We start from the raw sequence: 23,142 nt of genomic DNA on the forward strand, positions 1-23,142 counted from the left end.
CTGTAGTTCCTTTAATGCCTGGCCTCAGGGCCAATAAAGGTCTGCAGGACTCTCAGCACTGTATAACCCTTTGGGTTAATTGTTCAGCTCAAAGCAGAATGGAAGTATTGCATGAAGTTGCCAATAGTTCCATGGAACCAGAAAAGGTTAATTGCACCCACTTTCTTGCTACCTCCTTTTCTTGAAACAGTGAATTTTATCTTTTGTTTTTATAACTGCCTTGGTGATCAAGGCAGACAGGCCTAACTCTTGATAGGTTCTACTATGCATTCACACATGTGATTCTGTAAGTCAAAAACTGAATATTGTTTGTCTTCCTGATATATAATTCTCCCCAAAGCTAAAGATGAAGACATATAGGTAGGATTATATGCAGGAAAATGCTGAGGATAAACTGCAAAAAAAATCCCTGTTATGTCATTTATCTAGCAATGTATAACTGTTATGGAAATTGACAGTTTATGGAGGCTGGCAGGCCAGCAGAACCCAATGCCTAGTTCTTAAGCAATTAAATAACTTTTTTTTTCCTCTTGCTGTCCCCTTATATGTCAAGCAATTTTGGTATGTCTATCCAATTTTGAATTACTTGTTTTCCCAAAGAGGGCGTTTTTATTTTTTTTTTAACGTTTTTTTTTCTTTTTTATTTTTGAGACAGAGCATGAACGGGGGAGGGGCAGAGAGAGAGGGAGACACAGAATCGGAAGCAGGCTCCAGGCTCCAAGCCATCAGCCTAGAGCCCAAAGCGGGGCTCGAACCCACGGACCGCGAGATCGTGACCTAAGCCGAAGTCGGACGCTCAACCGACTGAGCCACCCAGGCGCCCCAAGAGGGCGTTTTTAAAAAGAAGGAGTACGAGTTCAAAAAAAATTCAAAAGGGGCGCTTGGGTGGCTCAGTCAGTTGGGCATCCGACTCAGCTCAGGTAATGATCTCGCAGTCCGTGAGTTTGAGCTCTGCGTCAGGCTCTGTGCTGACAGCTCAGAGCCTGGAGCCTGCCTCAGATTCTCTATCTCCCTTTCTCTCTGCCCCTCTCCCTGCTCACGCTTGCTCTCCTTCAAAAATAAATTAACATTAAAAATTTTTTTTCAAGCATATGTGTTCAAGAAACGTTCTTGAGGGGCGCCTGGGTGGCTCAGTCGGTTAAGCGTCCGACTTCGGCTCAGGTCATGATCTCGCGGTCTGTGGGTTCGAGCCCCGCGTCAGACTCTGTGCTGATGGCTCAGAGCCTGGAGCCTGTTTCCGATTCTGTGTCTCCCTCTCTCTCTGCCCCTCCCCCATTCATGCTCTGTCTCTCTCTGTCCCAAAAATAAATGAAAAAAAAATTAAAAAAAAAAAAAAAGAAACGTTCTTGAACCATCTTAACTGCGTTTTAAGGATGTATGTCAATGGCTGAGGTCGAACTGAGGTCTACGCAATTTAAGGTAACTAGGTAACTTAGAAAACTGTAATTACACAAGACTTCCTTGGAAAGACTTGTTTTACAAGATGACTCCGCTTAATGACACCAGGTATCCTTTTAGGACCCAGCACCAGCGGCAGGTGTTCGTTGGCCCGGAGGCATCTAAGAGCTGGTCGGGCAAGCTGGCGCCTTTGTGGCCCTTCCTTAGAAGACGTGAAGACCCTGGGTGCTGTCAAAATGGGGGTCCTCCCGCTCTCAGCTCAAAACCAACCTTGTAAGTTGGTCTCAATCCATAAACTTCCCACCCCACCCCACGCAAGCTTTCACTGAGCGCTTTCACCTCGCCTCATTTGCTCTTCCGGGTCGGGTGGGGTCGGGCCGATGTTCCGGTCTTGCGCAGTAGAGCCCGGGGCGTGAGGCCAGCTGCATCGTTGCCATGGTAGTGGCCTGCCGGGATTTAGCTGGGCAGGCGAGATAAGTAGGGTCAGTGTCTAGTTGACCCGCTGGGTGTGCGCGGAACCTGGCTGGCGGCATTACAAAATGGGCTGAGACGTCGGTTGTTGACTGGATGAGGTCGACTTCGGGAAGAAGGGCGCGACACTGGTCCGGGTGTCTGGTTTGAGGAGCGAGTGGGGCTGAGGTTTTCTTGGGTCCGGTGTCTGACCTGTAGGCGACTGCAGTATTTTGGGAACCCCCGTACCTGACGGGCGCATGACAGGAAGTGTGCGGACCCCACTCCTGATGGGTGACATGTAGTGAGGGAATCTTCAATCTTAGTGTTCATGGGAATGACCGAGAGAGCAGGAAGATCTCTAAGTTCTGGTGAGGCTGGAGCCCCACAAGGACACCCTACTGTCTGCAGGTGGCAGAGTCCCAAAGACAAACAAGAGTCTGTGGAAAAGATTAATATTTTTTTATGTTTAGGTATTTTAAAATACGGGTTTATTGTGGAAATGCATTGCGCAGCTTGAATAAATAAAAGTACAAATGCTTAACATTTTCTTTCTTTCTTTTTATGAAGAAGAATCCAGGTTTGAAAATGGAGATGTATGAAACTCTCGGAAAAGTGGGAGAGGGAAGTTATGGAACAGTCATGAAATGTAAACATAAGGATACTGGGCAGATAGTGGCCATTAAAGTATTTTATGAGAAACCAGAAAAATCTGTCAACAAAATTGCAACGAGAGAAATAAAGTTTTTAAAGGTTTGTTTCTTTTACCTTGGTTGCTTTAAGTCAAAGAGGAATTGTTATATAGTAAAAAATTATAAAAGGAATATTTTATTTAACACATATATTAAGACATATAGTAGGCATAAAATGTGGTACCCTACCTTATTGTGTGTATTCTGAAATTTTATAGCAATACAAGATATATATGCTTATGTATAATGTAACAAAAGTTATGCCAAATGTGGTGAAATGTTTGTTCAGAAATATGCAGGTATAATAATTAGTAAAAATATCTGCTTTGTGAAAGGCATTTTGCCAGATGCTGAGATTATAATGCAGTACCTCCTTTTCAGAACTTTTTACTATTTAATCAGAAAGATGAGAGGGCACTTGAAAACCATACTGAATAGAAAGTGGCTTATAATAAAGGCCAGTTGGGTAGAGAAATTTTCTTGGAGGAAATAGAACATGAATTTGGCCTTAAAGCATGTACAGAATTTAGGCAGGAGAGAGAAACTAATTTATTCCACATTAGGAAACAACATAAACTCAGAGATGCCCAAGTAGTTCTGAGGAGAGACCAGAGACTTTTGCCTGTAGAGTTTTTTTGTAAAGAAGTAGAAAGAGATGATATTAGAGAAGTAAACAGGAGTTAGGTTTTAAAGTCTTGTCTTTTTAAAAATTATTTAAATGTTTATTTATTTTGAGAGAGAGCGAGGGAAGGGCAGAGAGAGAGAGAGAGAGAGAGAGAGAGAGAGAGAATCCCAAGCAGGCTCCACACTCAGCACAGAGGCTGATGCAGGGCTCCATCCCCCAACCATGAGATCATGACCTGGGCCAGTATCAAGAGTTGGACACTCAATCCACTGAGCCATCCAGGTGCCCCAAGTCTTTTATTAAATGGACAAAACTTGGGGCGCCTGGGTGGCTCAGTCGGTTAAGTGTCCGACTTTGGCTCAGGTCATGATCTCGTGGTCCGTGAGTTCGAGCCCCACGTTGGGCTCTGTGCTGACATCTCAGAGCCTGGAGTCTGCTTCAGATTCTGTCTCCCTCTCTCTGACCCTCTCCCGTGCATGCTCTGTCTCTCTCTGTCTCAAAACAAAACAAAACAAAACAAACAAAAAACCCCCACCAAAACATTAAAAAAAAAAAAAACTGATGTCATTTCACACACACAAAAAAAGGACAAAACTTGATTTTGTAAGAGGTGGAATATTTTGAATTCAAAATAATTAATCTAGCACTATTTTTTAGAATAGATTGGAAGACTGAGTAAAAATAGCGAGATCTCATAAATTTAATTCAAGAATCCTGGTAAATATCATGAGAGCCCTTGCTGGATTGCAGCAATTTGAATTTAAAGTGAGAAAAGTAAAGTTAAAATAGAATACATTTCAAAAAGAAAATACATGAAAGGATGTAGAAGGAAACAAAGGGAGGAGAAAAAAAGAATTGAAATTCAGTGACTGTTATCATTGATGGAAATATGAAAGACCCAAAAAAGAAATGGTCTGGGAAGTAGTTCACTTTTAGAAATGTTGAATTTGAGTTGACAGGAATATATTTAAGTAAAAATGACTAGTGTGCTTTTAGAGATGGGGGCAGAAGATAGAATTTTGTGTGGGTATGACAGGTCAACCCAGGGGGAAGAACTCAGGAGTGTGAAGAAAGGAGGATTATCATTCTTTGGGGATTGGGTACAAAACTAGTGATTAAAAAAAATTTTTAATCTACATATTTTATTTATTGGAATTTGTCTAGATGTTTTAAGGTTTATGATTTTCACAACATAGTCTATTGGCTTATTTTTTTTTCAAAAAATTTTTTATTCATTGGCTTATTTCTTACAGAAGTTTTTGTTTGATCTAATCCAACAAGAGAGAGTTCTTGGATTATTTCACATTTTTAGTCTAAAAAGATTGCCATAGTGATTTATTTATTTGAATTAAATTATCTTCTAGAATTTTGTTGAATAAATTACAGTTAGAATAATTAGTGATAATATCTGTAGAAAAGTTATCTGATTATGAAGGAAGACAAAAGTAAACAATTTGAGGGGCGCCTGGGTGGCACAGTCGGTTAAGCGTCCGACTTCAGCCAGGTCACGATCTCGCGGTCCGTGAGTTCGAGCCCCGCGTCGGGCTCTGGGCTGATGGCTCGGAGCCTGGAGCCTGTTTCCGATTCTGTGTCTCCCTCTGTCTCTGCCCCTCCCCCGTTCATGCTCTGTCTCTCTCTGTCCCAAAAATAAATAAAAAACGTTGAAAAAAAAAAAAAAAGTAAACAATTTGAAAAGTGACATTGGAGCATTTATAGGAGTTTCATGGTTTATCTGAGAAAACACCTGATTCCTTACCCTGGGTGGATCTTCCATGGTGCTTATTAATTCACATTAACTCTTTGTTGCTTTTGCCTTTAAAATAAAGACTGGACAGGGAAACAGTAATTTTCCTTAGTTGAAGGGTTAGTAGAGTAGTGTCCAAAACCAGTCAATTGTTCTTGATACTGCCGGCATGCTGTCACTGCAGCATTTTGGCATCTTGCCAATCAGGGAAATTGGGAACAAAAATAGGAAGGGAATCTGGCATTATATTCTGGCATGTTTTTCTCTTGGTCATATTTTAAGGACTTAGGTCTTAGTACAGATAAGTCGAAAAATTGATATTGTGCCATTAGAATAAAGGCAAATATTTTTTCATAAAAGCATAGTTTTCTAATGAATCTAACATTGAAAATATACATCTCAATTAAATTTTTTTAAGTTTATTTATTTATTTTGAAAGAGAGCAAGCGTGAGCAGGGAAGGGCAGAGAGAGAGAGGGAGAGAGAGAATCAGAAGCAGTCTCCATGCACTGTCAGCACAGAGCACGATGTGGAACTAGATCTCATGAAACTGAGATCATGACCTGAGAAATCAAGAGTCTGCTCAGGAGCTCCTGTACCTCTCAGTTTTTAGCGAAATGAATAAATGTTTTTGGTAATTTGAAAATGTTAAATATTTGAGAATATTTGGTAATAATTCAGCGTGTTAAAAACTAAAATAAGGGGCGCCTGGGTGGCGCAGTCGGTTGAGCGTCCGACTTCAGCCAGGTCACGATCTCGCGGTCCGTGAGTTCGAGCCCCGCGTCAGGCTCTGGGCTGATGGCTCGGAGCCTGGAGCCTGTTTCCGATTCTGTGTCTCCCTCTCTCTGCCCCTCCCCCGTTCATGCTCTGTCTCTCTCTGTCCCAAAAATAAATAAAAAACGTTGAAAAAAAAATTTTTTTTTAAAAAACTAAAATAAGCAGCATAAAATATGGAGCCTGATTTGTTAGGCTGGTACATGCCATTTTTACTCTTTGGAAGTTATTTTAACAGTGTTACTAGTTTAAAAAGATGTTTTATTGCTTAATAGAATACTACAGTGAACAAAAAGGTATCCACAAACAATGGTATATTTTTATAAAGTTCCTATAGCTATAAATTGTTTTTTCACATATCTGAAAGGGTTCTAGATATTTTGATGCTCTTGTTATAGTATTATTAATTTATACTGTCCACTTGGAACTTATGTTTACTTTTGAGACTTTAGGATCAAACTAATAAAATAATTTCTTAAAATTCATATCATGTACTGAATGGCACTGAAATCCATGCTCGCTTGAAAATGTAAGAACATTTTATTAAAAAAAATGTTTTTTAGGGGTGCGTGGGTGGCTCAGTCGGTTAAGCGGCTGATTTCGGCTCAGGTCATGATCTCACGGTCCGTGAGTTCAAGCCCCGTGTCAGGCTCTTTGCTGACAGCTCAGAGCCTGGAGCCTGTTTCAGATTCTGTGTCTCCCTCTCTCTGACCCTCCCCCGTTCATGCTCTGTCTCTCTCTGTCTCAAAAATAAATAAACGTTAAAAAAAATTAAAAAAAAAATTTTTTTAATGTTTATTTTTGAGACACACACACACACATACACACACACACATACACACACACACACAGAGCAGGGGAGGGACAGAGAGAGAGGGAGACACAGAATCCGAAGCAGGCTCCAGGCTCTGAGCTGTCAGCACAGAGCCCGATGCAGGGTTCGAACTCACAAACTGTGAGATCATGACCTGAGCTGAAGTCATATGCTTAACCAACTGAGCCACCCAGGCGCCCAAAGATGTAAGAACATTTTAAATTTCAGATATTAAATTTAACTATAAACCAGGTTAAAGGATAATACCAAGTTGTATTATAGTACACTAACCAAGTGATTTTAGTAAGCAATCAAATGCCAACCTCAAGTAAGGCAGTACATTTCCCCTCGTTTTATATGTATTAATTATGAAATAGTTTAGAATTTTTTTTAAGTTTATTTTTTGAGTAATCTGTACACCTAACGTGGGGCTCAAACTCAAGACTGCGAGATCAAGAGTTGCATATTTTTCCAACTGAACCAGACAGGTGCCCCAAGTTTAGCATTTTAGAAAATAGGAATGTAAGCAAATAAGTTGAAAATTTTCTATTGAAATGCATGGAGTAAAAGAAGCTAAGAATATTTTTGCTTTTTAAAATTACATAGATCTTGGGGCACCTGGGTAGCTCAGCTGTTTAAACATCTGACTCTTGATTTCAGCTATGGTCATGATTTCATGGTTTGTGGGATCAATCCCTGCTGACAGCACAGAGCCTGCTTGGGATTCTGTCTCTCCCTCCCTTTCTGCCCATCCCTTACATGTATGCATGTTCTCTCTCAAAATAAATAAACTTTAAAATTATATAAGTGTTATATGTACAAATTATTGTGCACATAATAATTTATTAAAAATCTGTTTCTTTTGTCAATAGCAATTTCATCATGAAAACCTGGTCAATCTGATTGAAGTTTTTAGACAGAAAAAGAAAATTCATTTGGTGTTTGAATTTATTGACCACACAGTATTAGATGAGTTACAACATTATTGTCACGGACTGGAGAGTAAACGACTTAGAAAATACCTGTTCCAGATCCTTCGGGCAATTGAATATCTTCACAATAATAATGTAAGTGCTTCAGAGTAAGCCAAACTATAGGCTGTATATGAATCATAAATGCCCTTTATGAAGATTTAAAATTTATTTTCCTGTACAATATTAATTGAATTGGGGTCACTACCTTAAAATTTAGTTACAGAATTGTAAAACATATTGACTACACAGTAATAAAGCTATAACTATAACAATAGGGCAAACCAAGTTGGAATATTAAAGTATCAGTAATTTCATAAGGAAGAATCAACAGTCAATTGGGACACCTTTTATTGTGGAAAGTACATTAAAATGTTGGGCTGGCTCAAATGAAGGGATGTTTGGAGATAGGAACTGGAAACTAGGACAGTGTAATGGCAAGTGAATGTCAATACCTTTAGGGAAAGAAAGAAAAAATAAAGTGGCTAAGAGGTATGGAGCCTTGTTTAACATGAAAAAAGTAAGACAGGAAAGAAGATCAATTGTTCTGATTTAAATTTTTTTTTAACTTTTATTTATTATTGAGAGAGAGAGCATGAGTGGGGGAGGGGCAGAGAGAGAGGGAAACACAGAATCTGAAGCAGGCTCCAGGCTCTGAGCTGTCAGCACAGAGCCTGATGTGGCGCTCGAACTCACAGACCACGGGATCATAACCCGAGCTGAAGTAGGACGTTTAACCGACTGGGCCACCCAGGCACCCCTCACTTGTTCTGATTTTTAATGTTGCCTTTAGCATTGCCGAGTAAGTGTTTAGCTCAGCAGGTTTTGTTGTTGTTGATCTATTTATTTTGAGACAGACAGAGATATCACAAGCAGGGGAAGGGCAGAGAGAGAGGGAGAGAGAGAGAATCCCAACTAGGCTCGACAAGTGTCAGCACAGAGCCCAATGTGGGATCGATCTCACAAACCCTGAGATCACAACCTGAGCCGAAACCAAGAGTCTGACACTCAACTGACTGAGCCACCCAGGAGCCCTGAGCTCAGCAGGTTTTTGTGGAGTTTTTTGTTCCCAACTTGAGCTCTACTTTCTGGAAAGTTAGATAGATATATTCAGTAAGAGTAGTTTTATTAGTAAATAGTTTTATTAGTAAATGATATAGCATCTATATATCCTAGGCTTTCTTGGATATCTTAATTTCTAGTTATCTGTCTTGCTAATAGTGTATTTCACTTTATGGTTTTGAAAAATGTGGTTGTGGGGCGCCTGGGTGGCTCAGTCGGTTAAGCGTCCAACTTCAGCTCAGGTCACGATCTCGCGGTCCGTGAGTTCGAGCCCCGTGTCGGGCTCTCGGCTGATGGCTCAGAGCCTGGAGCTTGCTTCCGATTCTGTGTCTCCCTCTCTCTTTGCCCCTCCCCCGTTCATGCTCTGTCTCTCTCTGTCTCAAAAATAAATAAATGTTAAAAAAAATTAAAAAAAAGAAAAATGTGGTTGTGATAGCAACCAGAATTCAGATTGTAATTTCCTTGCCAGCTGGATCCTTGGGAAGGCAGTATAATGTAATAGTTAAGAGCACAGTCTGTGGAATCAGACTATCCTAGGTTTTTCTGCTATGGATAACAACACAACTTGTGCAGTTCACAGCTCACTGCAGTAGTGCACAGTGACAGGTGGCAGCACCATTACTCTCTGGTCCCAGGAAAGTTATCTAACCTCTCTGAGTCTCATCCTCCTCATCAATAAAATGATACTGTAGGGGTGCCTGGGTGGCTCTGTCGGTTGAGTGTCCGGCTTCGGCTCAGGTCATGATCTCACAGTTCGTGGGTTCGGGCCCCACATCGGGCTCTGTGCTGACAGCTGGGAGCCTGGATCCTGCTTTGGATTCTGTGTCTCCCTCTCTCTCTACCTTTCCCCCATTCACACACTGTCTCTGTGTCTCTCAAAAATGAATAAACGTTAAAAAAAAATTTAAAAAAAAATAAAAAAATAAAAATAAAATGATACTATAGTAGTACATCACAGATTTTTTGTAAAGGTTGACATTAGGTAGTATGTATAAAGTATTGAGCACTGTGTCAAGCATACTTTAAGCGCTTAATAAGTACTGCTGGTAAGGAGTCAGGAATAGTTGTGTTATCTGTGTACCTATAGTGCCTTATCTATTTAAAATGTTTCTTGTGGGGCGCCTGGGTGGCTCAGTTGGTTAAGCGTCCAACTTCAACTCAGGTCACGATTTCACAGTCCGTGAGTTCGAGCCCCGTGTCGGGCTCTGGGCTGAGGGCTCAGAGCCTGGAGCCTGCTTCTGATTCTGTCTCCCTCTCTCTCTGCCCCTCCCCCGTTCATGCTCTGTTTCTCTCTGTCTCAAAAATAAATAAACGTTAAAAAAATTTTAAAAATAAATAAATAAATAAATAAATAAATAAATAAATAAAATGTTTCTTGAATTAAGGGAGAGACCACTATGTGCTATACTCTGTGTAGAGGACTTCAAAGAGGAAGTAAAACTAAAGTAAGTCGAACTTGGAATTGTAGCTAGGATTTCACTGGAATAGAAGAAAAAATAAATTCAGACGGGGTGTTACTGTGAGAATAGTGGCAGGCCTGAGCAGGGGACTCAGAGAGTGGTGATAAGTGAGCTTTGCATAGATAGGTAAAGGGTGATAAGATTGCACAGGTGCCCTGCGGAGAGGTTTCCAGAGTCCTGAGATTCATCCTCAAAGAGTTTGGACTTTTTCCGGGGATACTGGGAAACTATGGAAGGTTTTTGAGCCTGGCTGTAACAGGATGAAAATAAAACCTAAGCTTATTTTGGCAAGTGTAGAGGATAAGTATGGGTAGAAGCAGATCAGGTGAGAGGCTGTTGTGATAATCCAGATATGAAATGGTAAGGGCTTGGAATAGGTAGAGGAGGGATGGCAAAGGGAGAGAATGGAGACTTCAAAAGAGAAATGAGGAGCACCTGGGTGGCTTGGTTGGTTTAGCATCCTACCCTTGACTTTCAGCTCAGGTCATGATCTCAAAGGTTGTGAGATCAAGGCCTGCGTTGGGCTTTGCACTGTCAGTACTGACTCCTTTTGGGATTCTCTCTCTCCCTTTCTCTCTGCCCCTCCCCTGTGTGTACTTGCTCTCTCTCAAAAACAAAACAAAACAAAACAAAAAACAAAAAACAAAAAGAAATTATAAGATGTGGGGACTAAGATATGAGAGGGATGTGAATAAAATGAGAAATCAAAGATAATTACAAGGTTTTTAATTTGAGAGCAGAAGAATTTTGGTACCATTGACAGTCACTGGTTTTATTTAGAAGAGGGAATTGCTTTTAGAAATATTGTATATTTTAAAAGACAGTGAGAATTTCTAAGTAAAAATAGTGGTTGACCAGTTATTTAACATGGTCTTTCTAGGAAGTTGTCAGAACTGGGTATCTTTGGGATTTGGGAATCTTCCTCTTAGAGACTTTGGTTGAAGAGGTAAGGATGGATTATTCTCCAAGGAACAGAAAGAAAAAGTCCTCAGTACCAAGTATGGAAGAATACCCATAGAGTTGTTGGAGCAGCAGAGAAAAAGGCCTGGACAGAAGCACCTAAATTCTTTTATTCTCTTTGTCTTAGCTAGGACCTGAAGTAAAATTATGCATGTCTCTCACCTCACAGAATATTGTAAAATTAGTAACCCTTGAGAATTAAGGCAGCCATGAGTGAAGTGGCTCATTAGAATATTATTATGCTTATTATCTGGATATCTGGATTCTGGCCTTGATATAAGGTTATCTTCATGTTGACAAAAAGGAAAGGAAAACTTAAAGGAAAACTTTATTTTCCTAGTATCTCCAAATTTCAGTTGAGTGGTTTTTTATATAACTGAAATGTCTGAGATATTATCTACTGTGATACCCCATGTTACTTTTTTTTGTAACGTTTATTTATATTGAGAGAGAGAAAGAGCACGGGCAGGGGCAGGGAGAGACAGAGAGAATCCCAAGCAGGCTCTGCGCTGTCAGCACAGAAGCCTGACATGGGGCTCAATCTCACAAACTGTGAGGTCATGATCCGAGCCGAAATCAATAGTAGGATGCTCAACTGACTGAGCCACGCAGGCATCCCCCATGTTAGTTTTAATAAGAATTTATGAAGTCAGATATAGTTCAGTACCAGTAAAGGCTTTTTATCTCCAGAAGTACTCGTTTACTTTCTTTTTATAGAATATAGAAAATATGCTTTCTATATTGGCTTTTAGGCAGCTTAAATAAAAATTTACTGTTCAGTTACAGTAACTAGTTAATTATCTTTTTCATTCTGGTTGTTTTTATAATTTAAAATTTTGATCTGCTTAATAGTATAAGCCTCTTATACCTGAAACAAACGTAATACTGTGTGTCAATTTATATTTGAATAAAAAATTTTGAAAATATACTATAAAATACCCAAACAATGTAGCGTGAGATTATGTGCTGTTCGTGGTGACATGCACCACTGGTCGCCCACTATCAAACACACAAATGAGAGTTGCCTGTGTCTGGCTTTAATGGAAGCGAGTGTGATGTCATATAATTTCAGCTAATTATTTTAGAGGAAATGGGTCTGACAGATTAAAACTGTAAACATTACATCTCACCATGCTAGTATTTCATTATAATAATTTAAAAAAACCCTCAAAGTTTTAGAATTCATGTGATAATTCAGACTGCTTATTATTTACTTGCAGGGAAAATACCATACTGTGCACAAAGTTGTAAACTTCATGCAAATCAAATAATTCCTCAAAGATAATCCATGTCCTACAAGCTTGTGAAACAATATTAAGTGATATGTGAACAGCTTGTTAATTCTAAATGAATAAAGTTTTGTGAATCCTGAAAAAAAAAAGTTTCTTTGAAACCATTTTGGAAGCAAAGTGTAAATGCAAATATTTGGCCCTTATGGGGAAGACATGGTTATTTGTCCCCTCATCCATTTATTCAATAAATATTTATTGAGCATCTTCCAGTAACAGTCATTGATTGTAGTGGGAGTTGAGGATGGAACCTTGAGTAAAAGACTTAGCGCCTACCCATATGGAGCTTCTTAAATTTTATTCGGTTTTCAGTAACCTTTATGAATTATAAATAATTTTGACTAATACCTAAGCACTGTCAATCTTTCTTAGCCCCACGCCACCTCCTACTCCACAAAGTCCTGCTTTCCTAAATTTAGGCCACTTTTGCATAGTTTTTTTCTTTTTTTTAATTTTTAAGGATTGTTTTGTTTATTTTTTGAGAGAGAGAGCATAAGTTGGGGAGGGGCAGAGAGAGAGAGGGGGACAGAGGATTTGAAGCGGGCTCTGTGCTGACAGGCTGACAGCAGCAACTCTAATGGGGGGCTGGAACTCACAAACTGCGAGATCATGACCTGAGCCAAAGTCAGACACTTAACCCGACTGAGCCACTCAGGCGCCCCTGCATAGTTTTCTTAACTCTGCTTTGGATTTTAAACTCCTAGTCTTCCAAATAAGAAATTGTTATTATTTGAATAATGTTATTTTTAACATTTTAATATGTAATATGTTTTAACAATATTTTGCTACGTGAGCTTCATCTATTTTGTTTTCTGAAGTATCTTAAATTATTGGTACCCTGACATTTTATTTCTTTTTTTTTTTTTTTTTAAATTTTTTTTTTCAACGTTTTTTTATTTATTTTTGGGACAGAGAGAGACAAAGCATGAACGGGGGAAGGGCAGAGACAGAGGGAGACACAGAATCAGAAACAGGCTCCAGGCTCCGAGCCATCAGCCCAGAGCCTGACGCGGGGCTCGAACTCACGGACCGGACCGCGAGATCGTGACCTGGCTGAAGTCGGACGCTTAACCGACTGCGCCACCCAGGCGCCCCGACATTTTATTTCTAAATACATCACTATCTATCTCTTTAAAAAAGCAAATTTTCCTGTGTAACTTCAGAATCATGATTACATCTACACAATTAAAAATAATTCCTTAACATCATCTAATACCAAATTTATATTAAAATGTAGCTAATTGTTCCTAAATGTCTTTTAAAGTGATTTATTAAGATCAGGATTCAGTCAAGGATTCCATTTGGTTTTTAGGGCATAAGGGAATCCCCAGTCTTTTGGTCTACCTCAGACATCCTATTCAGCCTTTTTCTGGAAACTACTAGCTTATTTTTTCATATGCACATTAGCATTTAATTGTATAACATCCAACTGGAAAGTTTATTTAATTGAAGTTCTGGGTGACTTAAAATCGGGTTTTCTGAGGCTGTTAGATGATAGGGAAATTAGAACTCTCTCTTCAGAGGAGTGTTAACATTTAAGCACACACGACTGTATAAACAGAAGTATTATAATCAGATTTTTAGGGGTACCTGGGTGGCTCAGTTGGTTAAGCATCCAACTTCATCTCAGGTCATGATCTCATGGTTCATGGTTCAAGCCCTGTGTCAGGTTCTGTGCTGACAGTTCAGAACCTGGAGCCTGCTTTGGATTCTGTCTCCCTCTCTCTGCCCTTCCTACGCTCACACTCTGTCTCTCTCTCAAAAATAAATAAAACATTAAATAAATAAATAAATAAATCAGGGGTACCTGAGTGGCTTAGTTGGTTAAGCATCCAACTTCAGCTCAGGTCACGATCTCGCAGTTCGTGAGTTCAAGCCCCGCATCTGGCTCTGTGCTGACAGCCCAGAGCCTGGAGCCTGCTTCAGATTCTGTGTCTCCCTCTCTCTCTGTCTCTCCCCCACTCACTCTCTCTCTCTTTCTCTCAAAAATAAAGATTAAAAAAATGTTTTTAATAAAAAAACAATAAATAAATCAATCAGATTTTTAAAAATCTTTTTTGGAGGGGCGCCTGGGTGGCGCAGTCGGTTAAGCGTCCGACTTCAGCCAGGTCACGATCTCGCGGTCCGTGAGTTCGAGCCCCGCGTCAGGCTCTGGGCTGATGGCTCGGAGCCTGGAGCCTGTTTCCGATTCTGTGTCTCCCTCTCTCTCTGCCCCTCCCCTGTTCATGCTCTGTCTCTCTCTGTCCCAAAAATAAATAAAAAACGTTGAAAAAAAAAATTAAAAAAAAAAAAATCTTTTTTGGAGGAGCGGGTGCCTGGGTAGCTCAGTCAGTCGGTTAAGCATCCAACTTCAGCTCAGTTCATGATCTCACAGTTCATGGGTTCAAGCCCCACATTGGGCTCCCTGCTGTTAGCTCAGAGCCTCTTTAGATCCTCTGTTCCCCCCCCCCCCCCCTTCCCCTCGCCCACTTGTTCTCTCTCCCAAAAATAGACACTGATGGGGCGCCTGGGTGGCTCAGTCGGTGAAGTGTCTGACTTCCGCTCAGGTCGCGATCTCACGGTTTGTGGGTTTGAGCCCAGCGTCGGGCTCTGTGCTGACAGCTCGGAGCCTGGAGCCTGCTTCGGATTCTGTGTCTCCCTCTCTCTCTGCCCCTCCCCTGCTCATGCTCTGTCTCTCTCTGTCTCAAAAATTAATAAAACATTAAAAAAAAATAGACATTGAAAAAAAAAAGTTTCATTGGGGCGCCTGGGTGGCTCAGTCTTGTTTTTGGCTCAAGCCACAATCTCACAGTTCATGAGTTTGAGCCCCATGCTGGGCTCTGCACTGACAGAGCAGAGCCTCCTTGAGATTCTCTCCCTCCCTCTGTCTCTGCCCCCCCCCCCCCCCCCGGTCAGTCTCTCTTTCAATCTCAAAATAAATAAATAGACACTTGAAAAAATATATAAATAAAAATCTTTACGTTTTAAAATTCTTTTTAAATTTCTTTAAATTCCATTTAGCATACAGGGTAATATTAGTTTCAGGTGATAAATCAGACTTCAGTATGGAATTTTATGTAGTTCTGGTACATTCCACCACAAAGTAAAGGAGAAGCAAACTCCTTGTTTGAATTCTAGGTCTGATAGTTCACACTATGTACAAAAACTAACTCAAAATTTATCAAAGACTTAAGTATAAGAGGTAAAACTACAAAAGTCTTACAAGAAAATGTAGGTGAAAATCTGTGTGACCATTTATTAGTCGATACTTTTTTTTTTTTAAGATTTATTATTAAGTAATCTCTCCATCCAATGTGATGTGTGAACCAAGAGCTGCATGCTCTGCCCTCTGAGCCAGCCAGGCGCCCCTAGGCAATAGTTCTTTACATATGACATCAAAAGCGAAAGCAATCGAAAAAATAATAAATTGGATTTCATCAAAATTAAAACCCTGGCGCATCAAAGGACACTATCAAGAAAATAAAAAGTTCAGGGGCTCGTGGGTGGCTCAGTCAGTTAAGCATCTGACTTGGGTTCAGATTATGATCTCACGGGTCATGAGTTCAAGCTCCACATTCAGCTCTCTGCTGTCAGCACAGAGCCCACTTCAGATCCCGTCCCCTCCTTGCATGTGCACATGCTCAAAAGTAAATAAACATTAAAAAAAAAAAAAAAAGAAAAGAAAGTAAAAAGTTCACAGGAAAGGGAGAAAATATTTGCAAATCATATATCTGATAAATATCCAGGATATGCAAAATACAACTCAAGTATAAAAAGATAACCCAATTTAACATTTTTCAAAGCTATATAAATGGCTGATAGCACATGAAATGTGCTCAATGTCATTAGTCATTATGAAAATACAAATCGAAATTACAATGAGAAGTCACTTCACACCCACCAGGCTGGCTGTAATTTAAAAAGCAGACAATGACAAATTTTGGCGAGGAAGTAGAGAAATTGGAACCTTCATACGCTGCTGGTGGTGGTATAAAATGGTGCAGATGGTATGGAAAACAGTTTGGCAATTCCTCCAAAGGTTAAATAAAGAACTACCATGTGACCTAACAATTCTCCTCCTAGGTATCTACACAATAGAATGGAAAACATGTGTTCACATAAAAACTTGCACAAGAATATTCATAGCAGCATTATTCATAATACCTAAAAAGTGGAAACAACTCAAATATGTATCAAGCTGATGAATGGATAAACAAACCAGGAATATCCATATGGTGAAATATATTCAGCCATAAAAAGGAATTAAGTACTGATACGTGCTACACCATGAAAGCTCCTTGAAACTTCACGTTAAATGAAGAAATTGAGATGTAAAAAACCACACAGCATAAATTCCATTAAAATGAAACATTCAGAACTGGCAAATTCTTATTTGCATATCTTCTTTGAAGAAATGTCTATTCGGGTCCTTTACTAATTTTTATTATTTTTTAAACATTTTTTTAATGTTTATTTTTGAGAGAGAGAGTACGAGCAGGGGAGGGACAGGGCGGGGGGGACAGAGGATCTGAAGTGGGCTCATCTGACAGCAGTGAGCCCAATGTGGGGTTTGAGCTCACGAATCATGAGATCACAACTGGAGCCAAAATCAGACACTCAACCGATTGGACCACCCAGGTGCCCGCTTTACTAGCTTATTTGTCTTTTTATTGTTGAGTTGCATTTTATATATTTTGGATACTAGGTGCTTATCAGAGATGGAATTTGCAAATATTTTCTCCTATGTGTTGTCTTTTTGCTTTCTTGATAGTGTTCTAATTATGGTGTGCTAATTATTTCTGACCAAGGCCCCAGGAGAAAGGCTTTTTGCACTGGGCAAGATCTACTTTCAATCAAATAAATGGAAGGCTTCTAGTGGGATTTTTCAGTGATTTGTCAGATCAAATAATGACAGCTACCTGGGAAAGGGGCTTTGGAGGAGATAAGACACTGTCCTTCTTTCTCTGGGAGCTGCTAGGCTTCTGGTTTTCCCCATGATTTGGGGGACTGTTGGTTTACCAAACTACCAGGAACTAGGGAGAAAGAAGTAAAATAAGTCAAGTTAAGAATATTATATGGGTAGAAGTGACTGGCTGGCTCCAAAAGTAGAGCATGTGACTCTTGCTCTTGGGGGTAATGAGTTCAAGTCCCATGTTGGGTGTAGAGCTTACGTAAAAAAATACCACATGTGTCATAGGTTTTATGTTTTAACTTTTTAAAGAAACTCAAAAAAAAAAAAAAAAGAAAGAAAGAAAGAAACTGCCATACTGTTTTCCAAAGTGGCTGTATCATTTTACATCCCCACCAACAATATACTTCCTCCCCAATACTTGTTTTTTGTCATTTTAATTGTGGCTATTCTAGTGGGTGTGAAATGGTGCCTTATTTTTTTGAGAAGTAAAATTGTCTTTATTTACAAGTGATATGATCATCTACATAGAAAACCCTATGGAATCTACAATAAAATTAACAGAACTAATTTGTAAATTTATCACAGTTATGGGATATAAGATTTATATACCAAAATTAATTGTATTTCTATATGTTGGCAATCAACAATCAGAAATTGAAATAAAGAATACCATTAAATAGGGGCACCTGGCTGGCTCAGTCAGTGGAGCCTGTGACTCTTGATCTTGGGGTTGTAAATTCAAGCCCCAGGTTGGGTGTAGAGATTACTTAAAAATAAAATCTTAAAAAAATGCCATTAAACAGCTTCAAAAATACGAAATACTTAGGGAGAGTCTGACCAAAGATGTATAAGAACTATAACCTGAAAATTACTAAACATTGAGAGAAATTAAAGAAGACCTAAACAAGTTGAAGGAAATACTGTGTTTATAGAGGTCACAGTGTGATAGTAGAAGGCCAAGGAGGATCTAGTCAAACACAGGTTTTACAAGTTGGGATTTAGAGTGTGCTTGGTTCTCAAGGATAACAAAATTCCACATGTTGTCATGGTTTTAGTTGTTGAATAGAATGAAAATACAAGCGTATCAACTGAGTGCATCTTTCTGCCTCATTTTTAAAAGATTGAGGAGGAAAGTGATAGATATCTGGTGGGCAGAATAGTGAAGTGGTATCTTAATGTGCTTTTCCATGTCGGCTTTTGCTCATGTTGTATCCTTAGATCTTGGCATAATGCCTAGCATATACTACTCATTCAATAAAAGTTGTAGAAATAAAAAAGGATTAATATAGGGGTGCCTGGGTGGCTCAGTCAGTTAAGCGTCTGACTCTTAATTTCAGTCAGGTCATGATCTTACAGTTGGTGAGACTGAGCCCCGTGTGGGGCTTTGCGCCGAGAGCATGGAGCCTGCTTTGGATTCTGTCTTTCCCTCTCTCTCTGCCCCTCCCCCCCCCACTAATAAACATACTTAAAAAAAGGATTAATATAGTTTTATATATGGTACATTTAAGGTGTCTCATTACCCCAAGTTAATGTTTTGGCCACTTATGGAGGGAAACGGAGTCAGAACAAGAGCCAATCCCAAACACTTATAGCAGTAAGTTGTATAAACAAGGAAAGATGCCAGATTTCTGTCACTGAGATATTTTCACTTGTGCTATGATACTTTGTTAGTGATGAGAATATGCTTCATTCATAAAATTTTTAAATGCTTCCTTTGTTTTAGGCACTGTACTGGTCACTGGGGATATAGCTTAAATAACAGAAATCTTGCCCTCATGGCGTTTATAGTCTAGTGGGAGTTACAAACAAGTAAACAGGCAATTAATAAATAGCATGACAAATAATGTAATGGGGGAAGTACAGAATGATGTGAGAACACATGTTGGCAATCAACAATCAGAAATTGAAATAAAGAATACCATTAAATAGGGGCACTTGGCTGGCTCAGTCAGTGGAGTCTGTGACTCTTAATCTCGGGGTTGTAAGTTCAAGCCCCAGGTTGGGTGTAGAGATTACTTAAATACTAACATAAATTTATATTACTAATATAAATATATAAGCTATGACCTAAGGAAATAGGTGGCCAGGCAAAGCGTTCTTGGCAATTGGAACAGCATCAGCAAGTGCATAGAGATGAGACAAACCTTGGAAACTTAGGAAACGAATATTGTATAGGCTAGGGAAGTGAGGGCCAAATTCTAGAAGGCATTATAAGCCATTTTAAGGAGTTTCAAATTTGTTCTATAGGATGGGAAATCCTTGTTGAATGTTAAGCAGAGAAGTGACATGATCACACATGTAATTTTTTTTAAGTTTATTTTTTTTAGTAATTACTACACCCAGCGTGGGGCTCGAACCCATGACCCTGAGATCAAGAATCACATGTTCTTCCAACTGAGCCAGCTTGGTGCCCACACATGTGATTTTAAAATAGTACTCTGAGGGCAGCTGGATGGCTTAGTTGGTTGAGTGTCTGACTCTTGATTTGGGCTCAGGTCATGTTCCCAGGGTTGTGGGTTCAAGCCCCACACAGCATAGAGCCTGCTTGAGATTCTCTCTCCCTCTCTCTCTCTCAATCTCCCTCTCTCTCTCCCTCTCTCCTTCCTTACCCCTCTGCTCCTCTCCCCTGCTCATGATCTCTCTCTCTAAAGTAAAATAAAATAAAATAAAATAAAATAAAATAAAATAAAATAAAATAGTACTGTGACAGTGGATTGGAGGGGATCAGAATGAATTCAGGGAGACCATTTGGCAATGTAGTAATTTTGGTGAGAGAGTTGAGGGGACTTGAACTAGCGACAAAAATATATATTGGAGCTGAAGGAGAAAAATATTTTGGTTTCTGGCTTGAGATATGGGGTCAATGTTTTTTCCATCCATGGAACTAAAGCACTGTTGAAAACATAGGTTTTGGGGAGAAAATGAAGCATTCAGTTTTGGATTTGCTAAGTTTGAGCTGTGTGTGGGTCAGCCTTGTCAGACTTCTTGTGGACTTCCAATCCTTGTGGAAATCAGGAGACATATCTTGGTTAGAGATAGAATTTGGAAATTATCAGTGTATTGTTACTAAAGCTAGAAGTGTAGATGAGATTGAGATGGAGCAGCCAAGAGGTGGGAAGAAAGCCAAGAGAATATGGTGTCTCCATGATAGGTGACGAAAGTGGTAAAAAAACCAATGAGTAGATGTCATTGCCCAGGGAACAGGATGTGTGAGAAAAGAAAGCCTGAGACCAGAATCCTACATTTAAGAGACAAATAGAGAAAGAGGAACTGCCACCGAAATGGAAGGGACTGGGAGAATTTTAGGTCCCAGAAATCAGGAAGGGAGGATTAGTTGGCAACATTTTTACTCTAATATGTCAAGTAAGATACATATTGGGGCAGTCTGATAGAATGTGGGAACAAATGACATTAAGGAATATTTTATATTCCTTATATAAGGAATTATTACTTTAAGGAATATTATATTATTACTTTAAGGTTATATTACTTTATATTACTTTATATACTTTAAGGTTATATTACTTTAAGGAATAAATGAGTGATGAGAAAAAAAAAGACTTAGTAAAGATAATGTCTTCAAGAGGTTTAGCTGTGAAGGAATGAGAGAAGGGGCAGTTGTATCTAGAATGGCACAGTGTTAAAGGAAAGTTAACCTGTTTTTCATTATGTTCTTTTGATTACCTTTCTTTTTAAGAATGTGATTTTCCTTTTTAGTATTATATCTGTTTTCTTGGCTTCATTTCATTTTGAGATGACAAGAATTTAAAATATGTACTTATTTAGCTTTTGCATTGTGCAGTTAATCCTTTGCCTGCGGTAAGAAAATAGCTTTACTGTCTTAATTAGCTAGATTATCTCTGTATAATTTTTGAGTGATCCTCTAGATAATGAATTCTCATTTTAATGTATTGCATCTTCTGTTTGTTTTTTAGATCATTCATCGAGATATAAAACCTGAGAATATTTTAGTATCCCAGTCAGGAATTACTAAGCTCTGTGATTTTGGTTTTGCACGAACTCTAGCAGCTCCTGGGGACATTTATACGGACTATGTGGCCACACGCTGGTATAGAGCTCCAGAATTAGTATTAAAAGATACCTCTTATGGAAAGTACGTATATTTTGGGATCCTGTCTGGCCTTTCCTGGCCATCTCTTTTTTTCCCTTTGTGTGTCTGTCACCGCTACTATTGACACCCTCTGCTTTCTGCTTCTGGGTTGGAAATAAGAAAGGGATGCCTCTAAAAAGAACAGACAGACCCTGTAGGCACCTGCCCTGCTAGATAATGGTGTTACCACTCTTGCCCTCTGCTGCTGAGTGGCCCCAACCCCAGGTGACCTGTGCTGACATCCCTCAGGTTGTATCCGTGCTTGCTTTAAGCTGTGCCCCCACCATGGCAGAGTGACGTCTGTTTCTCTTTAACCTCTACATTCTGCAAAGATTTCAAAATCATTTACCTTGCTCTGCTGGCATTACCATAGGAACTGCCAAGTTTCCTATTTTCCAGAATATGGCACCCTGTTTACAAAGTCTGGCAAACAATTTTTAGATTGTGCTGTTCTAGATACTTTAGAAAGTAGCATTATCTCAGTCTTTTGTGAAACAGTAGAAGCAGTACATGAAATGGCAATCTAATATATAAATAACAAATCTTGATGTGCATAAAGGGACCAAGTAGTCCAACTTAATACAAGAACTGGCGGTGGGGTGGGGGGCATGGATAATTCTCAAACACCTTTTCTAGAAATCATTATTCTGTTTTTACAATAATATCTAACTTTATTTTTTTTTTTAATTTTTTTTCAACGTTTTTTATTTATTTTTGGGACAGAGAGAGACAGAACATGAACGGGGGAGGGGCAGAGAGAGAGAGGGAGACACAGAATCGGAAACAGGCTCCAGGCTCCGAGCCATCAGCCCAGAGCCTGACGCGGGGCTCGAACTCACGGACCGCGAGATCGTGACCTGGCTGAAGTCGGACGCTTAACCGACTGCGCCACCCAGGCGCCCCAATAATATCTAACTTTAATGAGTATTTACTTCGTGGCCAGGAACTGTTCTAAATGCTTTACATGCATTAAACAATTTTATTTCCTCAATGACTCTGTGATAAGGTGCTGCTGTTATCATCCCCATTTTGTTTTATTTTATTTTTTAAAATTTTTATAAATGACAATATGGGTATTTTATTTAAAATATTTTTTATTTGACTATAGTTGAAGGGTATCTGGCTAGCTCAGCCTGTGGACCATGTGACTTTTGATCCCAGGGTTGTGAGTTCAAGTCCCGTGTTGGGTGTAGACATTACTTAAAATAAAATCTTAAAAAAAAAAAAAAAGAAAGAAAATAGTTGACACACAATACTACATTAGTTTGAGGTGTACAATACAACAATTCAGTATCTGTTTACATTATGCTATGCTCAGTACAAATGTAACTACCATTTGTCACCTTAAAATACTATCATAATATCTATTGACTATATTCCTTATGCTGTGCCTTTTATTCCTGTGACTTAATCATTTTGTAACTGGAAGTCTGTATCTCCTACTACCCTTCACCCATTTTGCCCATCCTCCTCATCATCCCCATTTAAAATAAAAGGATATAAAGCACAGGTAAACTAACTGGCCCAAGGTCATTCCTGAGTACCTTTTCTTTAAAAAAATTTTGTTTTAATGTTTATTTATTTTTGAGAGAGAGAGAGAGACAGAGCACAGCTGCGGAAGGGCAGAGAGAGAGGAAGACACAGAATCTGAAGCAGGCTCTAGGCTCTGAGCTGTCAGCACAGAGCCTGACGTGGGGCTCATACTCACAAACTGTGATATCATGACAAGAGCCGAAGTCGGACACTTAACCTGACTGAGCCACCCAGGCACCCCTAAGTACCTTTTCAACTATACTTCCCACTGATCCCTACGTACACCATCTCTGTGCCTCAGTTACTTTATCTGTATAATGGAAATAATAATAGGACAAGCTTCATAGGTTTGTGGTGAGAATCAAATGA

At 39.4% G+C, this 23,142-nt stretch overlaps 1 protein-coding gene across 13 annotated transcripts in view; it reads left to right on the top strand.

Moving 5' to 3' along the window:
* The first annotated feature begins 1,402 nt into the window (after positions 1-1,402).
* CDKL3 (cyclin dependent kinase like 3) overlaps positions 1,403-23,142 on the top strand; it is a 100,074-nt gene continuing 78,334 nt past the window's right edge. For 8 of the 13 annotated variants that reach the window (XR_009263713.1, XR_009263712.1, XR_009263714.1 and 5 more), the window contains exons 1-4: positions 1,784-1,880; positions 2,419-2,601; positions 7,369-7,563; positions 21,065-21,243. Coding sequence is in view for 10 of the 13 variants with exons in the window: in XM_058736260.1 (XP_058592243.1) it covers positions 2,437-2,601; positions 7,369-7,563; positions 21,065-21,243 (539 nt within the window). In the remaining 3 variants the exon portion in view is untranslated. The other 5 variants (XM_058736253.1, XM_058736254.1, XM_058736257.1 and 2 more) reach the window with 5 other exon arrangements.

Source organism: Neofelis nebulosa, chromosome 1 (genome assembly GCF_028018385.1).
Source record: "Neofelis nebulosa isolate mNeoNeb1 chromosome 1, mNeoNeb1.pri, whole genome shotgun sequence".
NCBI lineage: Eukaryota > Metazoa > Chordata > Mammalia > Carnivora > Felidae > Neofelis > Neofelis nebulosa.